The sequence below is a fragment of the Geotrypetes seraphini genome, chromosome 4 (assembly GCF_902459505.1).
Source record: "Geotrypetes seraphini chromosome 4, aGeoSer1.1, whole genome shotgun sequence".
NCBI lineage: Eukaryota > Metazoa > Chordata > Amphibia > Gymnophiona > Dermophiidae > Geotrypetes > Geotrypetes seraphini.
In genome coordinates this window covers 109,553,789-109,575,178 of record NC_047087.1, presented here as the reverse complement: position 1 = coordinate 109,575,178, position 21,390 = coordinate 109,553,789, and the positions used below count along the sequence as shown (strand labels likewise).

At 43.0% G+C, this 21,390-nt stretch overlaps 1 protein-coding gene and 1 long non-coding RNA gene across 5 annotated transcripts in view; one reads left to right on the top strand and one right to left on the bottom strand.

The window, feature by feature from the left end:
- The window catches only part of MPZL1 (myelin protein zero like 1), a 73,596-nt gene that overhangs the window by 15,113 nt on the left and 37,093 nt on the right, over positions 1-21,390 (bottom strand). The window contains exons 5-6 of one of the 2 annotated variants that reach the window (XM_033941522.1): positions 4,154-4,283; positions 2,215-2,307 (exon numbers count right to left, since the gene is read on the bottom strand). In XM_033941522.1, coding sequence (XP_033797413.1) covers positions 4,190-4,283 — 94 coding nt within the window. In that variant the 3' untranslated portion in view covers positions 2,215-2,307; positions 4,154-4,189. Of the gene's footprint in view, positions 1-2,201; positions 2,308-4,153; positions 4,284-21,390 lie in introns of those variants that run through there. The other variant, XM_033941521.1, reaches the window with a different exon arrangement.
- Positions 1-21,390, top strand: part of LOC117359193 — a 102,066-nt gene that overhangs the window by 62,598 nt on the left and 18,078 nt on the right. For 2 of the 3 annotated variants that reach the window (XR_004539179.1, XR_004539178.1), the window contains exons 2-3: positions 7,156-7,228; positions 7,896-8,004. This is a non-coding gene — a long non-coding RNA (uncharacterized LOC117359193). Of the gene's footprint in view, positions 1-6,884; positions 7,229-7,895; positions 8,005-21,390 lie in introns of all 3 variants that reach the window. The other variant, XR_004539180.1, reaches the window with a different exon arrangement.

The following is a 21,390-nucleotide window of genomic DNA, read 5'->3' as shown; positions in this document are numbered from 1 at the left end:
AGCTTCCAAAGCTGTTGTCTGAACTGGTCTCCTGGGTTCCTTATGAGGTCTATCAGACAGATCTTACTGCACACAGTTTCCTTAGAGAGGAAGGAGATATACTACATAGGAATAGCAACTTCCCAGATAGGGTGTGGAAAAACCCCCCAAAAACTTAAGTAGTAGTATTCTGCAGGAGACAGCTTCATGTCCTCAAGGATGGAACTGAGATACACTAACCATTGAATGCACACAATGGTTAGTGCATTCAATGGTTATGTATTTTCCACCAGTCACAAAGAGGCCTGGTTGAAAATACAGTTCTGGTGACAATTTGAAGATACATTGATTCATGGGCCAGTAGCATTAGGACTGTAAACACTATCAACTTATTCTTGTGCCTTTAAGAGAGTAGAGGCAATGGCTACCAGGTGGATTTAGAACACTGCCACAACTATACTCAACCCTCCTTCAGGCTTCTGCACTCTCAGACAGGACCACCTAAAGACAAATCTGATACTGGACACAACCAAGGTGTACCTTGCAGTTTACAATACAATATAAAAATTGATAATCCGTCACCTTGTCAAAAGATATTAGTGCAGATTACAATAAAGTTAAATAAAAGGAAGCAATCCTTTCTGACTTGCATACATAAATTCTATAATCATCTAAGTCAGTGGTTTTCATTGCAAGGACAGTAAGCCAATAGCAGCCTGTGAAGCCTGTGCAGAATATCATCCCTCCCCTGTTGCAATCTGGCACTTTTTGTTTCCAGCGCTGTAATCCTGCACTGCTTGGGCTGTGGGCAGCGTGAATGAAGTAAACACACTGCCTTCAGTAGCCCTGGAAGCTTTCCGTGCCCAAGATGAAGGCAGCGTATTTACTTCATTCATCCTGCCTGTGACCCGAGCAGTGCAGGATTGCAGCTCTGGAAACAAAAAATGCCAGATCCCGGTGGGGGGTGGGGTGGAGGAAGGTTAAGAAGATGCCAGACCTCTGTGGGAAGAAAGATGGGAAGGGCAGAGAGAGGGAGGAGTTAAGGTTCATGGATGGAGAGGAGGGGAAGGGCAGAGAGAGAAAGGAGATGGTGCACATGGTTGGATAGGAAGGGAAAAGGTGGAGAAGTAGACATATTGAGAAGGAAACAGAAAAATGTAAGAAAGTTGAATATTAAAAGTTAAGGTGAAAATGGATGTAGGGTAGAAAGTGAAGGAGAGAAAAACAGCAAATGGATAAGGTCCTGGAAACAGAGTTAAGAGCACAAATAAAATGAAGTGTAGCCAGAGCCTGGGAAAATATGATTAGAAAAATAAAATCACCAGACAACAAAGGTAGGAAAATGATTTTATTTTCAATTCAGTGATTGAAATGTGTCATTTTTGAGAATTTATATCTGCAAGCTATATTTTGCACTGTTCAAGAAGAAATGCATTTCTCTCCATTTCTCTGGTGCTGTACAGCATGCAGACTATGGCATCATGGGTTTCAGTTGTGTATATTAGGACTTTTAGTTTGTGCTCCTGTATTATTTGCTTAGGGTTCATCTGTGCTCTGCATTGTGTGACCAAGGCCAGGTGTTTTGGTAGGTATGTCGAGAAGTGCTGTTAGCATCATGGCCCCAAGTAGGAAGATATCTGTCAGCTTTTTCAGCCCTTTTGGACCCAAAATAGCTCTCGCTTAAAAATTAGTAAAGACCAACATCTTAAGTAATACCTAATAGAGTCTCAGCAAATAAAACTACATTTTAAAGAGATATGTTTTCAATAATTTACGGAACCTTATACGGTTCCGTTCTCAGAGTCCCTGGGAGTGCATTCCAGAGTTTTACAGCTTGATATGAGAAGGATATCACCTGATAGCAATTGAAGCAAAATTTTCAAGCAGATGAAAATAAAAGTTGTAAATCTTTTGAGAGACAATTTACTCTTTGACAATTCTAAAGCAGGCAAATAAGATGGTGCCATCCCATGAAGGATTCAGAAGACAGTTGTACACATCTTAAATTTACATTGAGCACGAACTGGTAACCAATGGAGTTTTCAGATAAGGGCCCTATCGCATCTCTTAGCCCCAAAAATAAATTTAGCTGCAATATTCAGTAATTAAGGGTGATCTAAACACAAGTCATTTCTCTTTCCTTGTTTTTAACTCCATGTTTCCAAGATTATTCCCTCCACTGCATTTTTGTCTTAAACTGCACTGCTGCAGCAAGTTATTACCTGATGGGATCCAACAGGTACGCTGTTAACCAAACCCTCAGCATCAGAGGGCAGCTTCCGTGGAGCCTGCTTAACTGGCGACATCAAGCTTTCAGTAGTGCTGCAGCTGCCAAGATGGACAGACGAAACAGGGTGCACAGGACAATTTTTTCCAAAGATGCAAACAAAAGTAGATATGAAATGTGACAATGGCAGGAATGCACAAATCAATAAAAAAAAAAAAAAAACAGTGAAATAAATGAGCAACATAATGCGCACACAAACACACACTACCAAACTCACTGAGCAAAATAAGACATGTGCAACAAACTCCCCTGCGAGGAATCAGCACAATGCAATTTGCAAGCAATTTACAGAAGAAGCTTTAAGGACAACTCAAGGATATTTGCCACCGTTAGGTGAAACTTTAGCCATGATCCCCCTCCCATCCCACCCTACATTATCCAGACTCTCACCTTCTCTCCCCAATCTCCTCAGGATTTTAGTCTCTCACATTGCCAAGTTGAGAAACAGGATACTAGGATTGATGGACCTTCGGTCTTGACCTAGTATGGCAACTCTTATATTATTAAGCCACACACCCCTGTCAGGATTACCCTCACCTTTGGTGAATGTCTCTGCTGCAGTGCCCCAAATGCCCCTAGGAATGCAGATCTAAACCAGAGTCTGCAAGGCCAGTGTGGGGTATTCAGCATTTACGCACTGCCTTCTGAACTTACATTTTGGTGATAGCATGTGGTCATGGTACCCCACTAGCCAGACTGACTCTGGATTAGTGATGCTACTGTGCCACATTAGGCAGATACCTTGTTTGCTTTTCCTTTTAATCACTATTCCTAAACCCTAATAAGCTTGGTTCTCTGTTCACAGATTTGACATCCACTTCTCCAGCTTCACTCCATGCATACATGGAAACAAAATAAAAGTTCATGGATGTTTTCAGTGGCAAACATACATAATACTATTTCATGCTCAACTGTAAGGGAAAGCCAGATCAGTAATGAATAGGATGCATGACACAAACAATGAAACATTGAAAGTGTAATATTAGGGACCCCTGTATGGTTAGCTCTCCCTTACATACAGATACCTTAAAGGCCATAAAACTATCTGGAATTTCAGAAGTTCATCTCCTGTATCAACCTAGTATTCCAAGGGTCATATACAAGATTTCCTAGCTCCTGTCTCTGCTCTGCTACTACACTTACAAAAAATAATTCTTTGTTTTCTAGAACCAGTTTCCTACTTCAGTAATAAAAAGATCAAGGAACTTCCTGCAAACACCAGTGCAACAGAGAAAATTATCCTTTCCCTCCCCTTAATGGTCCTCCCCTTTTTATTCATATCCCTTTAGAGTTATACAATGCCTTCTACTTCAGTTACGGTTCATAGACAAAAGCGCGCGACAACAAAGGTGTGACGACAACCCAGCGCAGACAACTGAGCGCAAGGCAGAAGCGCGCCAAAGAAAAACAGTATTTTAAGGGGCTCCGACGGAGGGTGTTGGTGGGGAACCCCCCCACACACTTTACTTAATAGAGATCACACCGGGGAAAAGTGAAGTTTTCAGTATAATGTGGGGGGTTACAATCCCCCAAACCTCCCACAACACCGGCGTGATCTCTATTAAGAGAAGTGGGGGGGTTCCCCCCCACCACGCCCCCCATCGGAGCCCTTTAAAATACTTTTTTTCTTCGGCGAGCTTCCACCTTGCGCTCAAATTGTCTGCGCTGGGTTGTCGGCGCGCCTTTGTCGTTGCGCGCTTTTGACCTGTCACCTCAGTTATACTCAGGTTAGCATAGTGTACAGCTGCCGGTTAGTACATATTCAAGCGAAAAAGCTGTCAACAACAGCAGACACAGATTAATAGAAAAAACACCACTTTCATGGTGCATGCAGAATAGCAAGAATATGCATAAAAACACACACATCAAATTCAATCCATCACCTACTTTGTCAAGTTTACATGGAGAGGGAAAAGAGGCAGCTCACATCCCTATACATATCGATAACAGTTCAAAAGCAACCAAGATGCCCCAGGAGTCAGGATTAGAAGATGTCATCACCGTCATCAAGATAAACCTGTTAAACATGCTGCATGCATCAACGGTCTATGTTAAGTCTTTCCCAGCACCTCAGACCCACACAATGTATTTAGAAATGAATCATTTCTGAAATTTGAAATGGTCTCAAAATCTCCTGTCCACCAAAATCTCAATATATTATATATACACATCAAACATACATGTATATACGCATACACACCGGAGAAGTCAAAATTTACTGTGCATGTGGAGGTTAAAAGTCACTCTCCAACATATACTCAGAAAACCTTCCCCTCATATAGTTTTAGGGAACATACATTTGCAGAGACTGTTTTTGTTTGGAAAGGAAAGTGCTGAGAAGAATGATATTAGTTTTTTTTAAACTGTTCTTTTGCTAGTAATAGGGAATGAAGATTGTGGATAGAGAAACATTAAGGCGGTGACCTAATTTGCTTTAGTTTGTTAAGGAAATTGTCTGATTTCCTGAAATAAGTCCCTCCTGAAAGACTGAACTGTGGACTATGGCTCTTGTGAAGACTAGAGGAGAATTTTATGTATTTACACTAAAGCATAATAAAACTTTGACTCTTCATACCTCACCCTAAGTAAAACGATAAAGGGAAAGAGGGACCTGAACCTAGTGAACTTGGTTGGGATAACTAATCTTTAAAGGTCCTTGCCTGTGGAATTACCAGGTGGTTATTGCCTGGATCCTGCTACAAGGAAGGTTATTACAAAAAGAAACAAAATGGACATTTTTATTGAATTGACTAGAGCCAAATGAATTAAACGGATATATAGATTGGAAGCCTTTTATTTAAAATTTTTTAATAATGTTTATCTTTATCATATAGGATCTGATTTCATGGGAGATTTATAATGAATGATATCATTAGGATATTTTGTCACAATGCACTTTATATTTAATTATATTGAACTATATTTATTTATTGATACTGGATGATGGAGTTTGATATCAATTGGTAATATAAATTGTATTTTGATGCATTTAATTCAGTATTTACGATAATTTTTTAGGGGTTTAGTTTTTGACAACATGGAGTTAAGTTGGTGCTCTGATGATTCTGGGTTTAGGTGTTTATGAATTGTTTAACACTATTTTTAAGAAGGAGTTTTGTATGTGAGAGAAATGCTAGTGTATTAGAATGGACATGGTTTGGTATGAATGGTTTGTTACGCATGCGTTGTTAGTTATAAATTAGAAGATTCAGCGCGAGTACCTTGAAAAGGAATATATATATGATTGTTGGGCAATACGTTTGAGGTAAATCTTGACCCTCTCAATGCACTGGCGCAGTTTAATCTTAATTTTAATTTTAGTTATATGTTGACCTGATTGATGTTTAACACGAATGTTTGGACCACGAGTGACGTCTTTAATACGCATGCGCTGCGGTTTAAAACTGGTTATGCGGAGTCAGCGTTGAGATAGGGAACGTCATCATATTGTGCCTTGACAAGTACGCCAAGGTCACGTTTTGACTCTGTCAATGAAATTGTATGTGCTGCGGTTTAAAATCGCTGTACAGGGTCAGAGTTGAAATAAAGAATGTCATATTGTGCCTTAACAAGCACGCAAAGCAATGACTGTCAATGAGATTGTATGCGCCGTGGTTCAAACCGGTAAGTACATCATTACGTTATGCTTTAGCAAGTACGCAAAGGTTACGTTTTGACCTGGTTAACACAGCTGCGTGGATGACTATAAATGGCTTTCATAGTTAACAGTGAATTTAGAACAGCTCCAGAGCCGTAAAAGAGAGGACGCCGGAATTCAGGTTGGTTATTTGGAACGAATGTTTTTTGAATGAACAGTGCATTTGAGATGATCAATAGAGTTATTTTGTGTATGTTTCCTGATACGGAACGTTTATATGTGGGTTTGAAGTATTATTTCAGTGAATTATTTCTCCGGTAAGTCAGGGTTATATTTTGAGCCCTACACTACATCTGCACTGTTCCCTTTGAGTGGTATTTAGTGCCTTTCCACTTTGTGGAGTCTATTCATGTATTTAACACCTAATATTGATTATAAAAGGCATTTGTAGTTACCTTAGTCTTCGTCCCGTTAGGGAAAATGTTAGAAATTATGTTGTTAGTTGAATGAATGATGTGACTGTGAGTTGTGAGGTGCTTCTAAGGAACTTTTAGATAATTGTAGGTTTATGTATTCATTAGCAAAGGAGGTTATATAGAGTTTTGGTAAACATATCTATTACTGCCTATGTTTAAATATCTAGACAGTGTTTTTATTGAAGATAATTCTTATAAGGGGATTTCAATAATCTATATATTTTTTAACAAGGGCTTTTTATCACAATCTATTTATGAGTTTTCAATTTGGTTCTTTACTAAATTCAATATTAAAATAATAAAGAATATTCTGTTGAATGTATTTATGTATGAATTATGGAATGGATAGAAAGTTCATTATTGTAAATGTGATGAGTTTCAATGAGAGGGTTATGAGAAATATACATTAGTAATCGAGATGATTTTCTATTTGTTAAATATGTAACTGTATTAGCTTTTAGTTTGTGTATTTATGAGCTAAAATACAGTTTGAGGGTAATTGTGTAATTGAAAATTATTTTGTTTTTGTATTTATATTATACAGTGCTCCCAGTTGGAACCCTTGAAAAAGCCTGTTTAGGCGAAACGGGTCCCGTCGGGCATACTATTATTGTTGGAGCAAGCTATTTTTAAATAATAAAGAATATATATAATTGAATGACCAGCAGTTTTGGATTGATTTATTAAGAAGAAATTTATAAAGCATGGATTGAATATTCTGCTTGTTAAATGATTTACCCTAACAAGTGAGGTAACCTTTTGGACTGTGGTAACCATTTCACCTCACTTTCTATCTTCAATATTGATCGTGACAGTGAGAGGACCCATGAGCCCAGACCCTCATGCTTTGCTGGAGGAGGAGGAAGAATTTTTGCATACAGGAGGAAAGTAAGTGAAAATTTATTTTCTTCTACCCAACAAGTCCAGAATTGTGAGTTATCCCCCTCAGCTAGCAGATACAGATAGACTAGCAAGCTGTGAGCTCTGTCCTACAACAGGCCATCATGCAGCTCCAGCAAACCAGTATTCTCTGTCTCCAGCAGATATTGATGGACATTCCGTACAGCAAAGGGCTTCTCTAATAAGGAGCTCCTTGGTCAGGATGCAGTTGAATGGGAGCAAGAAGAGGAATTCAGGTCCAGCCTGAGGTGGTTGCATTTGGAATACTTGGAGAAGTCAAGGTCCCTGCCCTATCCAGGCATGCCCATTTAATGTGGCGTTAACGCTCCTCCCTCCCATAATCCATCTCTCTTTTTATAGATTTGTTATAAAGAGTAGGACTCCAATGCTCTCCTAACTAGTGACCAGACCATAGTGATTCTTAGACAGCAGAAGAGAGCTCCTATAGTTTCAGGATTGCTGTGTTCTTCCAAACCCCTATCGCCCAACACACATTTCTGAGGGCTGTTTAAGCATCTGGAGCAGTGCTAGAGGTAGAGTGGCACTGGAGATCATGAAATATAATCTTACTTTTTTTGTATTAGTCTAATATTCCAAGTACCTTAACAAGTTTAGATTCAAACAGGTTTTTTGTTGTTTTTTTTTCTGTGAACAGTGATCACAACTTCCTTAGCACAGCGATCACTGGCTACGACCCAGAAACAAAGTTGATGTCATAACAATGGAAGCATTCAACATCCCCGAGGCCAAAAAAAGCAAGTCAGGTCTGTAGCAATGTCAAAGTCAAGCTGATCGTCTTCTTTGACTCTAGTGGCGAAGTTCATCACGAGTATGCACCACATGGCACAAACCCCTACCACCCAACACACATTTCTGAGGGCTGTTTAAGCATCTGGAGCAGTGCTAGAGGTGGAGTGGCACTGGAAATCATGAAATATAATCTTACGTTTTTTTGTATTAGTCTAATATTCCAAGTACCTTAACAAGTTTTAAACTAAACACTTCAGTAATACTGTGATGCAGATAGAAATCCAGCAGCAAGAGGGGGTACCATCCAGTCTTTTACACTGAGTGTCACATGTATGATTATCTTCCATTTGGTAAGAGGTTATGTGTGTGTGCTCAATGCAGAGTTCCTAGTTCTCAGAACAAGTTCATTCTCTTGAGGCTAAAGCAGGAGACAGAGAAGGTACATAAAAGAGACTTACAGGGACAATGCAGAAAAATTCCCACCTCCAGTCTATCACTCCTTGTGCTGCTTTGGAGGAGAGAGGTCTTCTTAAAGGACAGCATCACCCTAGTAAAGTAGGATCAATCCTATAGTCAAGACCTACCCACCAGGGGATGCAACATCCTCTCACATTGAGAATGGGTCTCCAGAGGCTTCTGCCCAGGAGGGAAGGGTTAAGACAACTATTGTAGTTGGTGATTTGATCATTAGGCATATAGACAGCTGGGTGGCTGGTGGATGTGAGGATTCTCTGGTCACTTGCCTGCCTGGTGCAGAGGTGTCAGACCTCACATGTCACCTAGATAAGATTTTAGATGGTGCTTGGGAGGAGCTTGCTTTCTTGATACATGTGGGTACCAATGACATAGGAAAATGTGAGAGGGAGGTTCTGGAAACCAAATGTAGATTCTTAGGAAGAAAGTGCAGATCATCCAGGGTAGCATTTTCAGAAATGCTCCCCATTCCACACACACAACAAAAGAGGTAAGCAGAGCTCCAAAATCTCAATGCACAGTTGAGACGATAGTACAGATATTAGGGATTTAGATTTGTTAAGAACTGGGTAAATTCTATTCTAAAAGGATGAACATCAACTTAACCAGATGGAACCAGGCTGCTGGTACTAACATTTAAAAAGGACAAAGAGCAACTGTAAACTAAAATGGGAGGAAAAGCTGACAGTCACCCTGGAGCGCATGGTTCAGCGTTGAGTATCCTTGAAGAATACTACTGAAACAGGACATTTAGGGACTCCCAATAGAGAGGTTTCAATGGTGTCAGGAGTGTTTAAGGGGACAGCAGTGTAAAGGTTGCAAATTATTCCTGTAAACTTCTAAGCACAATTTGAAGTGTTTAAGAACATAAGAATAGCTTTACTGGGTCAGACCAAAGGTCCATCAAGCCCAGTAGCCCATTCTCACAGTAGCCAATTCAGGTCACTAGTACCTGGCCAAAACCCAAAGAGTAGCAATTTTCCATGCTACCGATCCAGGTCAAGCAGTGGCTTGCTCCATGTCTTTCTTAATAACAGACTATGGACTTTTCCTCCAAGAAATTGTCCAAACATTCTTAAAACCAGCTACGCTATCCACTCTTACCACAATCTCTGGCAATGCGTTCCAGAGCTTAACTATTCTTTGAGTGAAAAAATATTTCCTCCTATTGGTTTTAAAAGTATTTGTATACAATTTGAAGTATTCGTATACAAACGCTGGAAGCCTGAAAGATGGGAGAGTCAGAGTATATATAGCACTAAATGAAGAGGCAGATATAACAGACATCTTGGTGACCTTGTGGAAGTAAGATCATCAATAGGTATACTGTTATCAGGGTATGAATTACATCGCAATGGATCAAACAGGAGGGGGTTGCGCTATATCAGTGGTCTCCAAAAGATGGCCTTAAAGTTCATTTTTGTGGCCTCATTACACTGAGGTTCCAGTGAGAGATGCACCAAGTCTGCAGCAGTGTTAGCTGGCTTCATCTGTTTTCACTTCCTGTTTACTTCACTGAAAGTGAAAGCAGTCTGCAAGGCACATTTAATGCCAACCCATGCCACTGAGCCTCCAACGATACCTGCCAGTAAGAAAGAGTAAATATCACAGATGAGAGGGTGAGAAATCCAAAGTTGCATCTCTCTATGTTTCAAAGGCTGGCAACCAGGTCAGGCAGACTGGCATGTGAGGTGCAGAAATTAATTTAGAAACTTTGGAATAAAAAGGTTTTGTTAGAGCTTTGATGAATTTCTGTCATTATCATATTTTCTTTTTGGGGTTTAAAGTTATACACTCTAGCCAAAATAAAGCAAATGTTTTTAAACAATATTTCCTGATGTTAAGAGACTGGGGGGTCAAGAATGTTTGCTAAGGATCTGATTATTCTGAGCTTGAAAAAACAGTTAACAACTGCACTAATCTGAAGGCGGTAGGACAATTTACTGTCGATCATTACACCAAGGATTTTAACTGAACTAAGGGGGTTTATCGGGGTGCCATTGATAGCAATAGGAGATGTTAAGTGAATATTTTCTTTCTATGGAAAGAGAAGACAGTTGGTTTTGGAGGTACTTAACGAGAGCTTTTCAGAAACAAACAAAATCAGGCACTCTGTTTCCCCGAGAGCATAGTCTGCAACATCAGATTTCTTTAGCAGTTAGTGTAAGGGCACATGCGAAAAGGAGACTTCCACAATGGAATCCTACTTAAAATTATGCTTTTGGATCACATTTTCTCTTACCATCATTAAGAGTTCCACCTTCACATAGCTCTTTAGCTGAGGGGGGGGGGGAAGGTGGGAAAATTCCAGTTAGCCACACTTCTCACTCATGCTTCCACACAGCACAAAGATTTACTTTATAACCTATTGCTTCCTAGGTTTTCTTGATACTTGCCAATGAAGACTTAAAGTCCAAAGTGTTAGAGAACAAAAAAAAAAAAAAAAGGAGGAAGAATGAGCTAAGAAGGCATCATTCAAGATATACATTAATAGCAAGCATTAAAAGAGCTCTGGCTTCTATATTTACTTTGCTTCTGTTTTATATTGCTCTACAGCAGGCCAAACACCTCACCTGTCTGGAATGGCCTGAAGGCAATCTGACTTGCTAAATTACTTGTCAGCACATATGGTGGTTTTCTACAGTAATCTTTCTTTTTCAGTATATCTATAGATTTAAAGGAAAATTTATGTTCTCCTTTACAGTACACAGTCTATAAAAACATTAAAGAAACAATCCTCAAAATAAAGTACTATAGTTTAAATACAACAAAAAGACAGAGGTTTACACTTACTTCGATTCTTCACCACATTCAATATTTCTCCCTCTCATCTCTCTCTTCCCTATGCATCTGTACCTCACTCCTCTCCCACCACCATGTTCAATATTTCTCTTCCTCCCTATGCCCAACAATTCTCCTCTTTCTTCATTTCCCCGTGTGCACTGTCTCTTTCCCTCTCACTCAGACTCCCATGCCCAACAATTCTTTTCTATTCCCTTACCCACCTCAGCATCTTTCCCTCACTCCCTCCATTCTTCCATCCTATGTTCCAAGTTCATGCTCCCCTCCTGTCCTCCATCTCTCTTTCCCTCTCAGACACCCATACCCAACAATTCTCCCTTTCTATTCCCTCCACTTCAGCATCTCTTTCCCTCACTCCCTCCATTCTTCCATCATATGTCCCAAGTTCACGCTCCCCTCACTCCATTCTGTGTCCCAAGTTCATGCCCCCTCCCTCTCTCCTTCCATCCTTTGTCTGAAGTTTCATCCCTTCCTTCTGTGTCCCAACACACCCCTCATCCTCTCTCACTTGCCTCCCTCCCACAGGCGTTATCCCCTCTGGCTGTCTCCCTCCTCCCTACTGTACTTCTCATCTCAAAGCCGTAGTTTCTACACATGACCCGCAGCTGACCCGGAAGCCTTCTCTTCCAGTCCCAATGTGCCCCTCTTCCTCCCTTCTGTATCCCAACACATGCCCCTCATCATCCTTCCAACTAACCTCCCTCCCACATGTGTTTTCCCCTGGCCAGCTCCTTCCTCCCAGCCATACTTCTCAAAGTCGCAGCCACGGGTCCTATACACAGCCCACAGCTAACCTGGAAGCCTTCCCTCTGAAGTCAGAGGGAAGGCTTCTGGGTAAGCTGCAGGCCGCATGTAGGAGCCGCGGCTTTGAGAAGTACAGCTGGGAGGAGGGAGCCGGCCAGAGGAGGTAAACATTGTGGGAGGAAGACAAGTGGGAGGGATGAGAGGCATGTTGGGATATAGAAGGGAGGAAGAGGGTGTATTGGGATAGAAAGGGAAGGCTTCCAGGTTAGCTGTGGACTGCATGTTGGAAATTCAGCCCGGACAATGAGAAGAGAAGTACGGCAGGGAAGGGGGAGCTGGCCAGAGTAGATAACTCCAGTGGGATGGAGGCAAGTGAGAAAGAGGAAGAGGGGCATGTTGGGACAGGACGGGAGGAACAGGGTCATGTTGTCACATGAAGGAAGAAGCAGGACCCCAGTTCTTAAGTACACATCTGACCTATCAGATGTTCTTAAACCGGGGATTGAATGTATTCAATATTGCAACAATGAGGTCTCCTTTAAAATCAAAAGACTACAAAAAGGGATACAGATTTGTAAAAGACATATTTTGGCCATTTCCTATTTACTTTTGACTTACAAAGAATTGGTGCAAAAAACTCCACTGACAAGGCTAGAGATGTGTGGCAAGGGACTGATTTTCCTCAAGACAGGAGATTTTAATTCTGTGCCCACCTATACCTATATCCTATTAGGGAAAAAATGAAATAAAGATTACATTCTTACCTTGCTAATATCTTTTCTAGTAGATAGGTGTGTCATTCTGGATGATAGGGTATTCTCTCCATGCTCGCAAGCTATGCAGTAGGAATCCATTCTAAGTTTTCGATTCCTCCTCCTTCACCAGAGGGCTCTGCTGCCCCCTTCAGTTTGTTCCAATGAAAATGATAGCCCTATATAGGGACACATAAGAAGGAGGGGTATGGGGAGACTCCCTGAAATACAGTGCTGTTCTCTGAAAATAACAAAAGAAACTCGGATATGTGAAATATCGATAATGTAATGTGCCACACTTTCACAAAAAAATGTATTAATGTCATAAATAAGTGTAGGCAGTGCTGCTTTAGTTCAAGGGGGTGTATATTTCAAAAAAGGAGGAAAAAGCCTCAGGCAAATGCCCTCCCACCACCACAATGGTGGATGGGTGGTAATCTTCATTGGCAGAAAACCTCCATTGCACTCCCTGTTAAATAAACTATAAGCAGGGCTGTCTATGCAATCGATAGATGAAAAAACTAGATGAAAAAACTACTAGATAAGTTGAAAGTTTTTTCATCTATCGATTGCATAGACAGCCCTGCTTATAGTTTATTTAACAGGGAGTGCAATGGAGGTTTTCTGCCAATGAAGATTACCATCCAACCACCTTTATCCACCATTGTGGTGGTGGGAGGGCATTTGCCTGAGGCTTTTTCCTCCGTTTTTTGAAATATACACCCCCTTGAACTAAAGCAGCACTGCCTACACTTATTTATGACATTAATACATTTTTTGTGAAACTCTGAAAATAACAAACATGTTAAACACTGCAATGGAATATAAATACAAATCAGAAACATTTATGGAGTTCAAACATTCTCTAATGTGCTATAGCAATATTCTTTATATCCTGAAGGCTGACTGACATCAAAATCTCAGGTTTGACTGGAACCATCTGATTGAGAGAGTAGACAGGCAGAGAAATAACTCACAGGCAGGGCTCCAGAACGAGACACCTAACTGCTACAAAAGATATTAGCAAGGTAAGAACCTTATATCCTTTTCTAGTGTAATAGATGTGTCATTCTGGACGATAGGGATGTACAAAAGCAGTCCCTGAAATCTAAGGTGGGACCTCTGCGCCTGCTTACAACTCTAAGGACCAAAATGTGGTGTCCTCGCTTGCTGCTATATCCACTCTGTACAACTTGGAGAATGTATGCACAGTGGACCAGGTCGCTGCCCTACAAATCTCCTCGGGTGAAATCACCAGAACCCAAGAAGCCATGAACCCATGAAATTACCAGAACCCAAGAAGAAACCATGCTTCTAGTCAAATGTGTCTTCACGGAGACTGGCGACTGTTTGCCACAGGACATATATGCTGACGAAATGGCCATGTGAATCCATCTGGAAATGGTGGTCTTGGTCACTGGTCTGCTGTGTTAAGCCTGACTGGTGAACACAAAAAGATGGTCAGACAGTCAGAATTAATTTGTAACCTCTAGATAATGTAGAAGGACTATCTTCACATCCTGCTTTTTTAGAATCCGGTCCTTCTTCTTTGACTCTGTGGGTTAGAACGCAGGCAATCTTACTTCTTGAATGACATGGCAAGACAAATCAATCTTCACTAAAAATGATAGCACCACGCATAAGGAGATCCCCTGTCTCTGTGATCTTGAGGAAGGGCTCTCTGTGCAAAAGAACCTGTAGTTCAGAGACTCTTCTCGCTGACGTAATGGCCATTAGAAAAGTCATCTTTACGTTAAGATTCATCAAGGATGCTTCTCTAAGAGGCTCATACGGAGTTTGACTGAGGCCGAGCAAGACCACATTATGGTTCCAGGACAAAAGCGGTTGTTTCAACAGTAGACTAATCCTTAGCAACTCTTTCAGGATCTGGCTATTTCCAGATGAGACGCCAAGGGAGCTTTAGGTTCTCAGGTCCAGAAACAGGCAAATCCCTTCAGTTGGGCCCAGAGTGATGCCACTGAAAGACCCTTGTCAAGGCCTGTATACAAGAAAGCTACCACTCCTGAGATTGGATTGGAAAATGGCTCTGCCTTCTCCTTGATGCACCAGTGCTGAAATGTTTCCCAAGCTTTAGCATAAGCAAAGATCATCATATGCTTCTTGGCTTTGAGAAGAGTAGCAATAACTACCTCTTGAGTATCATTTGTGTGCTAACGCTGCACGTTCAAAAGCCATGCCATAAGGACAAAGCAATCCAAATCTTCTATGTCCACTGGACCCTGAGAGAAAAGGTCTGGCTGTAACCACAGTCTGAGAGACCTATGCACATCTGCAGACGTTCAATGTCCATATACCATGGTCTGCATGGCCAATCTGGTGACATGAGGATGACTTTCCCAGATGATTTGCAATTCTGTTGAATATCTGCCCTATCATGGGACACAGAAGAAACACGTATAAGAGAGTTTGTTCTTTGGTCATGGCTGGATGAACATGTCAGATCTTTGACTGAAAAAGTAGTCCACCTTCTTGTTTCACTCTGTAGCCATCAGATCAAATGTTGGGCAATCCCAGCAATGAACAATGGCCTGGAATGCTGTGGCAGATAAAGTCCATTCTCCCGCATCTAGTGTCTGCCTGCTGAGGTAATTGGCCTGGACACTGTCCACTCCTGCTATATGCACCACTGAAAGAGCATGAAGGTATAGCTCTGCCCACCGGAACAATAAGCGAGCTTCCAGACTCAGCGGCGCTGTGCACACTTAATGCCTCCCAGGTGATTGACATGTGCCACCACTGTAGCATTGTTCGAGAAAACTCGGACTGCCTGACCATCCAGCCTCTTCTCTAGCTGTTATAATGCCAAATAAATGGCCTGAAGCTCCAATCTATTGATTGACCACTTCCTCTAGGAGGTTGACCGATGCCCCTGGACTGCAGTGAGTTCCCCAACCAAACAGGCTGGCATCCATGGTCACAATCACCCACAAAGCCATTCTGAGAGGCATGCCTCTTGACAAAGCCTGTTGACTGAGCCACCAGTTCATACTGGCATGGGATTCCGGAGACCATGTCAGACATCTGCAGGGGAGTCTGATTGTGGAGACCACCACAATAGTAGCACATTCTGGAGAGATCACATATAAGCCTTTGTCCACGGGATCGTGTCTATAGTAGCTGCCATGGATCCTAGCTCTTTAAGGTAGTGCTACGTGAATGGAGCTAGCTTGCCTATCATGCTCGTCATCTGAGTACAAAGCTTATGTCTGCGTGCCTCTGGAAGACAACTCCCAGGAATTCCAGAGATTGGGATGGGACCAGTTGGCTCCTTCAAAAATTTTTTTTTTTTTTGCTGCCCAGCTTCGCTCCCACCGATACCAGTGACCTGCGTCGAGATCAACGACCCACAGGGCCCCAAGATCGCCTGCTTTCCTGCTGGGCCGGGCGTGTGAGCGCACTCCGCCCCCCAGAAGCTGCCGGGAGCTCTTAAATTCACAGCAGCTGAATGGCGCGCTGCCGTTCAGCATGCTGGCTAAGGCGCATGGCAAGGCTCGTGCCTTAGCGCACACCTTTGTGAAGCAACTGAGCGGAGCAAAAAGAAGAGACACCTTCCACCCAACTACCAGGCTCTGCCCTACCTGACCCATCTACGGGCGTGGGAGCCTGCTACCGACTGCCTGCTTCGACCATTCCTACCTCCAGCTCTGTAAGATCTCCCCGGAGTCTCTGACCGGACAAGCTTTTGCATGTCTGGAAAACTAAAGTACTGGCACATCTGGATATTATATTAAGTACTCGCATGACTCCAGTTAACCTGTTTGCATGACTCCAGCTAGGCTAGATAACTTAAGTTCTAATATGTACTGTTGGATAAGCGTTTAATCAAATATTTTAAATAAAGATAAAGATTATATTAAGTACGTGCATGTTTCCAGCTAATTCTAAGTTATCCTAAGTCATCTCCCCCGAGTCTCAGACCGGACAAGCTGATAAGTATTTGCACGTCTGTGTAACTTAAGTACTGTCATGCCTGATTAATATATTAAGTACTTGCATGACTCCAATTAATCTGTATGTACGACTCCAGATTGACTAGACAACTTACTACCGGCATGTCTGGATAATTGATTAAGTACCTGCATGTCTCCAGCCAATTAGAAGTTTATACTAAGTTTTGCATGACTGGTTAATCCAATAAGTTTTTGCAGGGTCCACCAACTACCAGCTCCACCTCCCATTAGCGGGACGCCCAGTCACCTTCTTCTAATCCTGACCCTACGTTTGACCGTCTTTCCCACCAGCTCAGTGAGCGTAGAGAAGCTAATCGTCCCCCTCTCTACACAAAATACAGCCTGCTCCACTTCCCTTCGATCTGCTGGCCTTAGTCTCATTCACTTTAAATTCCCTCTTTTAACCATATGGCCGAGATTATTATTTCTAGAGGTATTTTCTAAGGATTCCAGCTTCCTTCTCAAATTAATATTGTTCTTTATTAATGTTTCTCTAATCTGTTTAGAAACTTTCAATTGTTGGTGGATACATTGTAGGGAACTTTTGGTGTCATCAAATTCAAGTTTCAAGTTTCCCACCATAATCTTTTGGACTTTAAGTCTTTCTTCCAACTGACTCAGTTGGGGTTTAACTGATTTTGCCAAGTCTGCCACCAGATCTCAAAGGGAATCCAGGGTTACCTCTCTGGGTTTTTCAATATGAGAAGCATTTGTAAAATGAAAAGTCTCACCAGTTGATATCACCTCTTGGACAGCACTGCTCCGGTTGCAGATTACCCCTGCAGTTGTTGGACTCTCAATCTCCTCCAAACTCTCCTGCAAATGAGAGTGTCTCCCCTCTCTGCGGCCTCCGAGGGAAAGTACTGCCCATGCTCCGGAAGCACCTACTCTCGTGGGGAGCTGGTAATCTGAGGAGGGGGGAGGTGCTTTGGCGTCGGGGCTTAGTGCTGTCTCCAAGCCCAAGGAGATCACATCCGTTCCGCCCCTCCGGTGTATCTCCAGCAGATCTCCCGACGCCCATGGTGTCTCCTGCATACGCTGAAGGAGCTCCTCAATGTTGCCGAACACCGCTGCTCCGGACTGCCGCGAGGCTCCAGCAATACTGCGTCCTCTTTGTTTCGGCATTGAAGGGAAGGCAGATATCCCGGACAGCGATTCAAAAGTTGTTTGAGGTGAGACTCCACGGCATGTTACTCAGCTGAAAGGGTCTGCGGCCATCTTGGAGCCCTGGCTCTTTCAAAAATTTACTATCTAATCCAGGTTCTGCAGAACTCAGATTACCTGAGCCACTGTTTGTTCTCCTTTTGAGAACAACAGAGCTCTGATCATCCAGCCATCCAGGAATGGATGCACTTGCAAACTTGTCTTGCAGATATACACAGCTACCCCTACCATCACCTTGGTGAACGTGTGGGGTGCTGTCACCAAACCAAAGGGGAGTGCTGAGAACTGGAAATGATTCTCCAGAACATGAATCTCAGGAATATGTAAGCAGGCCTCTGTGAAATCCAGGGAAGCCTAAAATTCTCCCGCCACAACCATGATACTGACTGACCACATTGTTTCCATAAGAAAGTATAGAATTCTTTGTGCCACATCGACATGCAAAAGATCCAGAATGGGTCTCCAATCCTCTGAGCCTTTCTTGGACACTATGCAGTATATGGCGAATCTACTTGAGCTCAATTCATCGAGTGGCACAGACTCTTATGGCCTAAATTTCTACCAGTCTTTGGACTGTAGCTGAGATCTTGCATGCCTTCTCTAGGTGCCCCGCCAGAGAGTGCACAAACCAGTGTGCTTGTAATTGCTCTGAATGATCTCCAGCACTCAACAGTTTGATGAGATCTGCGCCAGGCCTCCACATACCCCGGCTCTGAACCTGGTTTCATTGTGGTTTTTTTGAGGTTGAAGCAGGATGAGAACTGGAGGCTGGGCTCCACCTAAGTCCTGAAAATCTCTGTCTTGATCCCTGATAGAATTTCTGAGACAGGGCTCCTCCCGAGTACTGCCAAAAGCATCTGGAGCCACGAAAATTAGACTGCCCAGGGCCTCTTGAGGTTCGCAGTCTGCTTTCAGATAAAGACTTCAGCTGTCGATATGCTACACTGGCCATAAGATCCAGCCCCTTTCCAAAGAACATTTGTCCCTTGAAAGGAAGTCTGCTGAGCATAGCCTTGAAGTACAAATCTCCCACCCATTGCTTAATCCAGAGCATTTTTCAAGCTGAGATAGAATAAGCTGAGACTTTGCTCATGATCCTGAGCGCAGCCGCCCATCATCCACTACCGCCCATAATCCACTACTGTTACCAAAAGTCAAAGGCTCGCTTTCCTCCAATGTAAGCCCATGCAACCTGGTAAGACAACAAAGGAGGCCGCTGCAGCCATTTTAATTCCCAAGGCCAGCACTTTAAACTGTCCCCTCTGCGATCCTGTATATACTTCGATACCACGCCTTCCTCACTTGACAGTGACATATGTTTGGTTACTTGAGCTAATAAGAAATCCACCTTAGGCTGAGCAAACAGCTGCTTACAACCCTGTGCCAAGGATACAGCTTAACCATTGTCTTGGCTATCTTTAATGAGCCTCCCAATGCTCCGTGACTAACACTCATACCAGGATGCCAGGTAAAAGATGAGGACTGGGCTCTCACTCCATTCAGGACAGAGCATGGAGCGAATGGAGCCTGTTGGGAATCCAGCTGTAACATCCTTAGGGAGTCAGTAATGAGCGCCACAAGAGCTGAGGCTTGAACAGCCGGCGTATCGTGGGGACATCCCCCTGGTCAAGAGCTACATCCATATCTTGCATACTCGCTCCTACTTGTGACCCTGTTTCTCCCCCAGCAGGGAGGGTTCACTCTGCAACAGCAAATGCATACAGATAGACCCTTTATCCTCAGTCTCTGTCTGAAAGGTCCATCAGAATCTGCCCAGCCTCTGAGACAGGTGTGCCCTGGAAGCACAAGCCACCTTGCGTGCCTCCTTGTTCGCTGCCAGATCTTTCATGGGAATCCTGGTCCTCCAAATAAGCTCTCCACATCAGATTGACAAATTCAAGAGAGAATGCTGAACCAGGCAGTGTTGACTCCCCTCTAGGTGATGCCATCTTGTGTCAATTGGGTTTCACGGCTTCCATGCTCCTACGTCTAGGAAAGCCACTATTCCAGGGCTCCAGAAGAAATTTTCTCCTGACAGACAGGCCCTCCAATGTCTCCTCAGCCCTAGAGACCTGAGGGGTGGCTAAGCCTGAAGCTTCTGCCTCCCCCCTTTCATGCGCTGCACAGCACGTGGTGCAATGGTGCTCTTCCAGCGTCCATCCAGCACAAATTTGGCATGAATTAGGGGTAAAACAGTCTGGGGACTCCAATCCTGTCAGTGTTGAGGCAAAATGAAGTGATCTGAAGGTTCTGGAGAACTCTGGGGGGAAAAAAAAAAAATCGGGAAATCCAAGATGGTTGTCAAAAATCAGCTCCAAAATGGCTTAACAGAAAATAGGATAGAGGTGGGGACCCTATAGGAAGTGCAGAAACCTGCAAAAAAAAAACAGGATTTTCAGACCCCTCCAATTTTGCCCATAGGCTGTAATAGCCTTATTCACTGTGACTTGTGCTGTGTATGTGCTACAGCCTGCCTCAGCTCTGAAAGTAGCTTGATCTGGGAGAAGAAATCAATGCCTCGGTATTACTGTTCCTCCAACACCAAAATCTTTAGGCTGCCAGTCGAACCAAAGTCAGACTGATCCTCAAACCCCTGTGGAACCACGCACATGAAAGGGAGGAGGCAAAATACAACCAGCACCCTGAAGAGCCATGCTGAGCCCCTTACAGGAGCCTAACACCTGCGTTCAAGTTCCACAAAAGTCTCTTCAGGCTGGTCAACAACTACCACACAAGGATTGGCCTGTCATAGAAACATAAAAACATAGAATATGATGGTAGAAAAGGGCCTTCGGCCCAACAAGTCTGCCCACTCAAATAACCCTCCCCCCTAAGTTCTTCTTTGAAGTGAACCACATGTTGATCCCATTTGTTCTTAAAGTCAGTGACGTTATTGGCCTCAACTACCTGAAGTGGAAGATCATTCCAACGGTCAACCACCCTTTCGGTGAAGAAGTACTTCCTAGTGTCACCATAAAATTTCTCGCCTCTGATTTTTAGCGGATGTCCTCTTGTCGCCCTAGGTCCTGTAAGGAAAAAGATGTCTTCTTCTACCTCAATACGGCCATTAACGTATTTGAACGTCTCTATCATGTCACCCCTCTCTCAGTGTTCCTCGAGAGAGTATAGCTGCAACTTACCTAGACGTTCTTCATATGGGACATCCTTGAGTCCTGAGACCATCCTGGTGGCCATCCGTTGAACCGATTCTATTCTCAGCACATCCTTCTGATAACGTGGCCTCCAAAATTGCACACAGTATTCCTGATGTGGTCTCACCATCGACCTGTACAGCGGCATTACCACTTCGGGCTTTTGGCTGACAAAACTTCTCTGGATGCAACCCAGCATTTGTCTAGCCTTGGATGAGGCTATCTCCACTTGATTGGCTGTCTTCATATCTTCACTAATGATTACTCCCAGGTCCTCGTTCTGCAACAGTTCTAGTTAAGGTCTCACCATTCAGAATGTAGGTTCTGCATGGGTTTCTGCT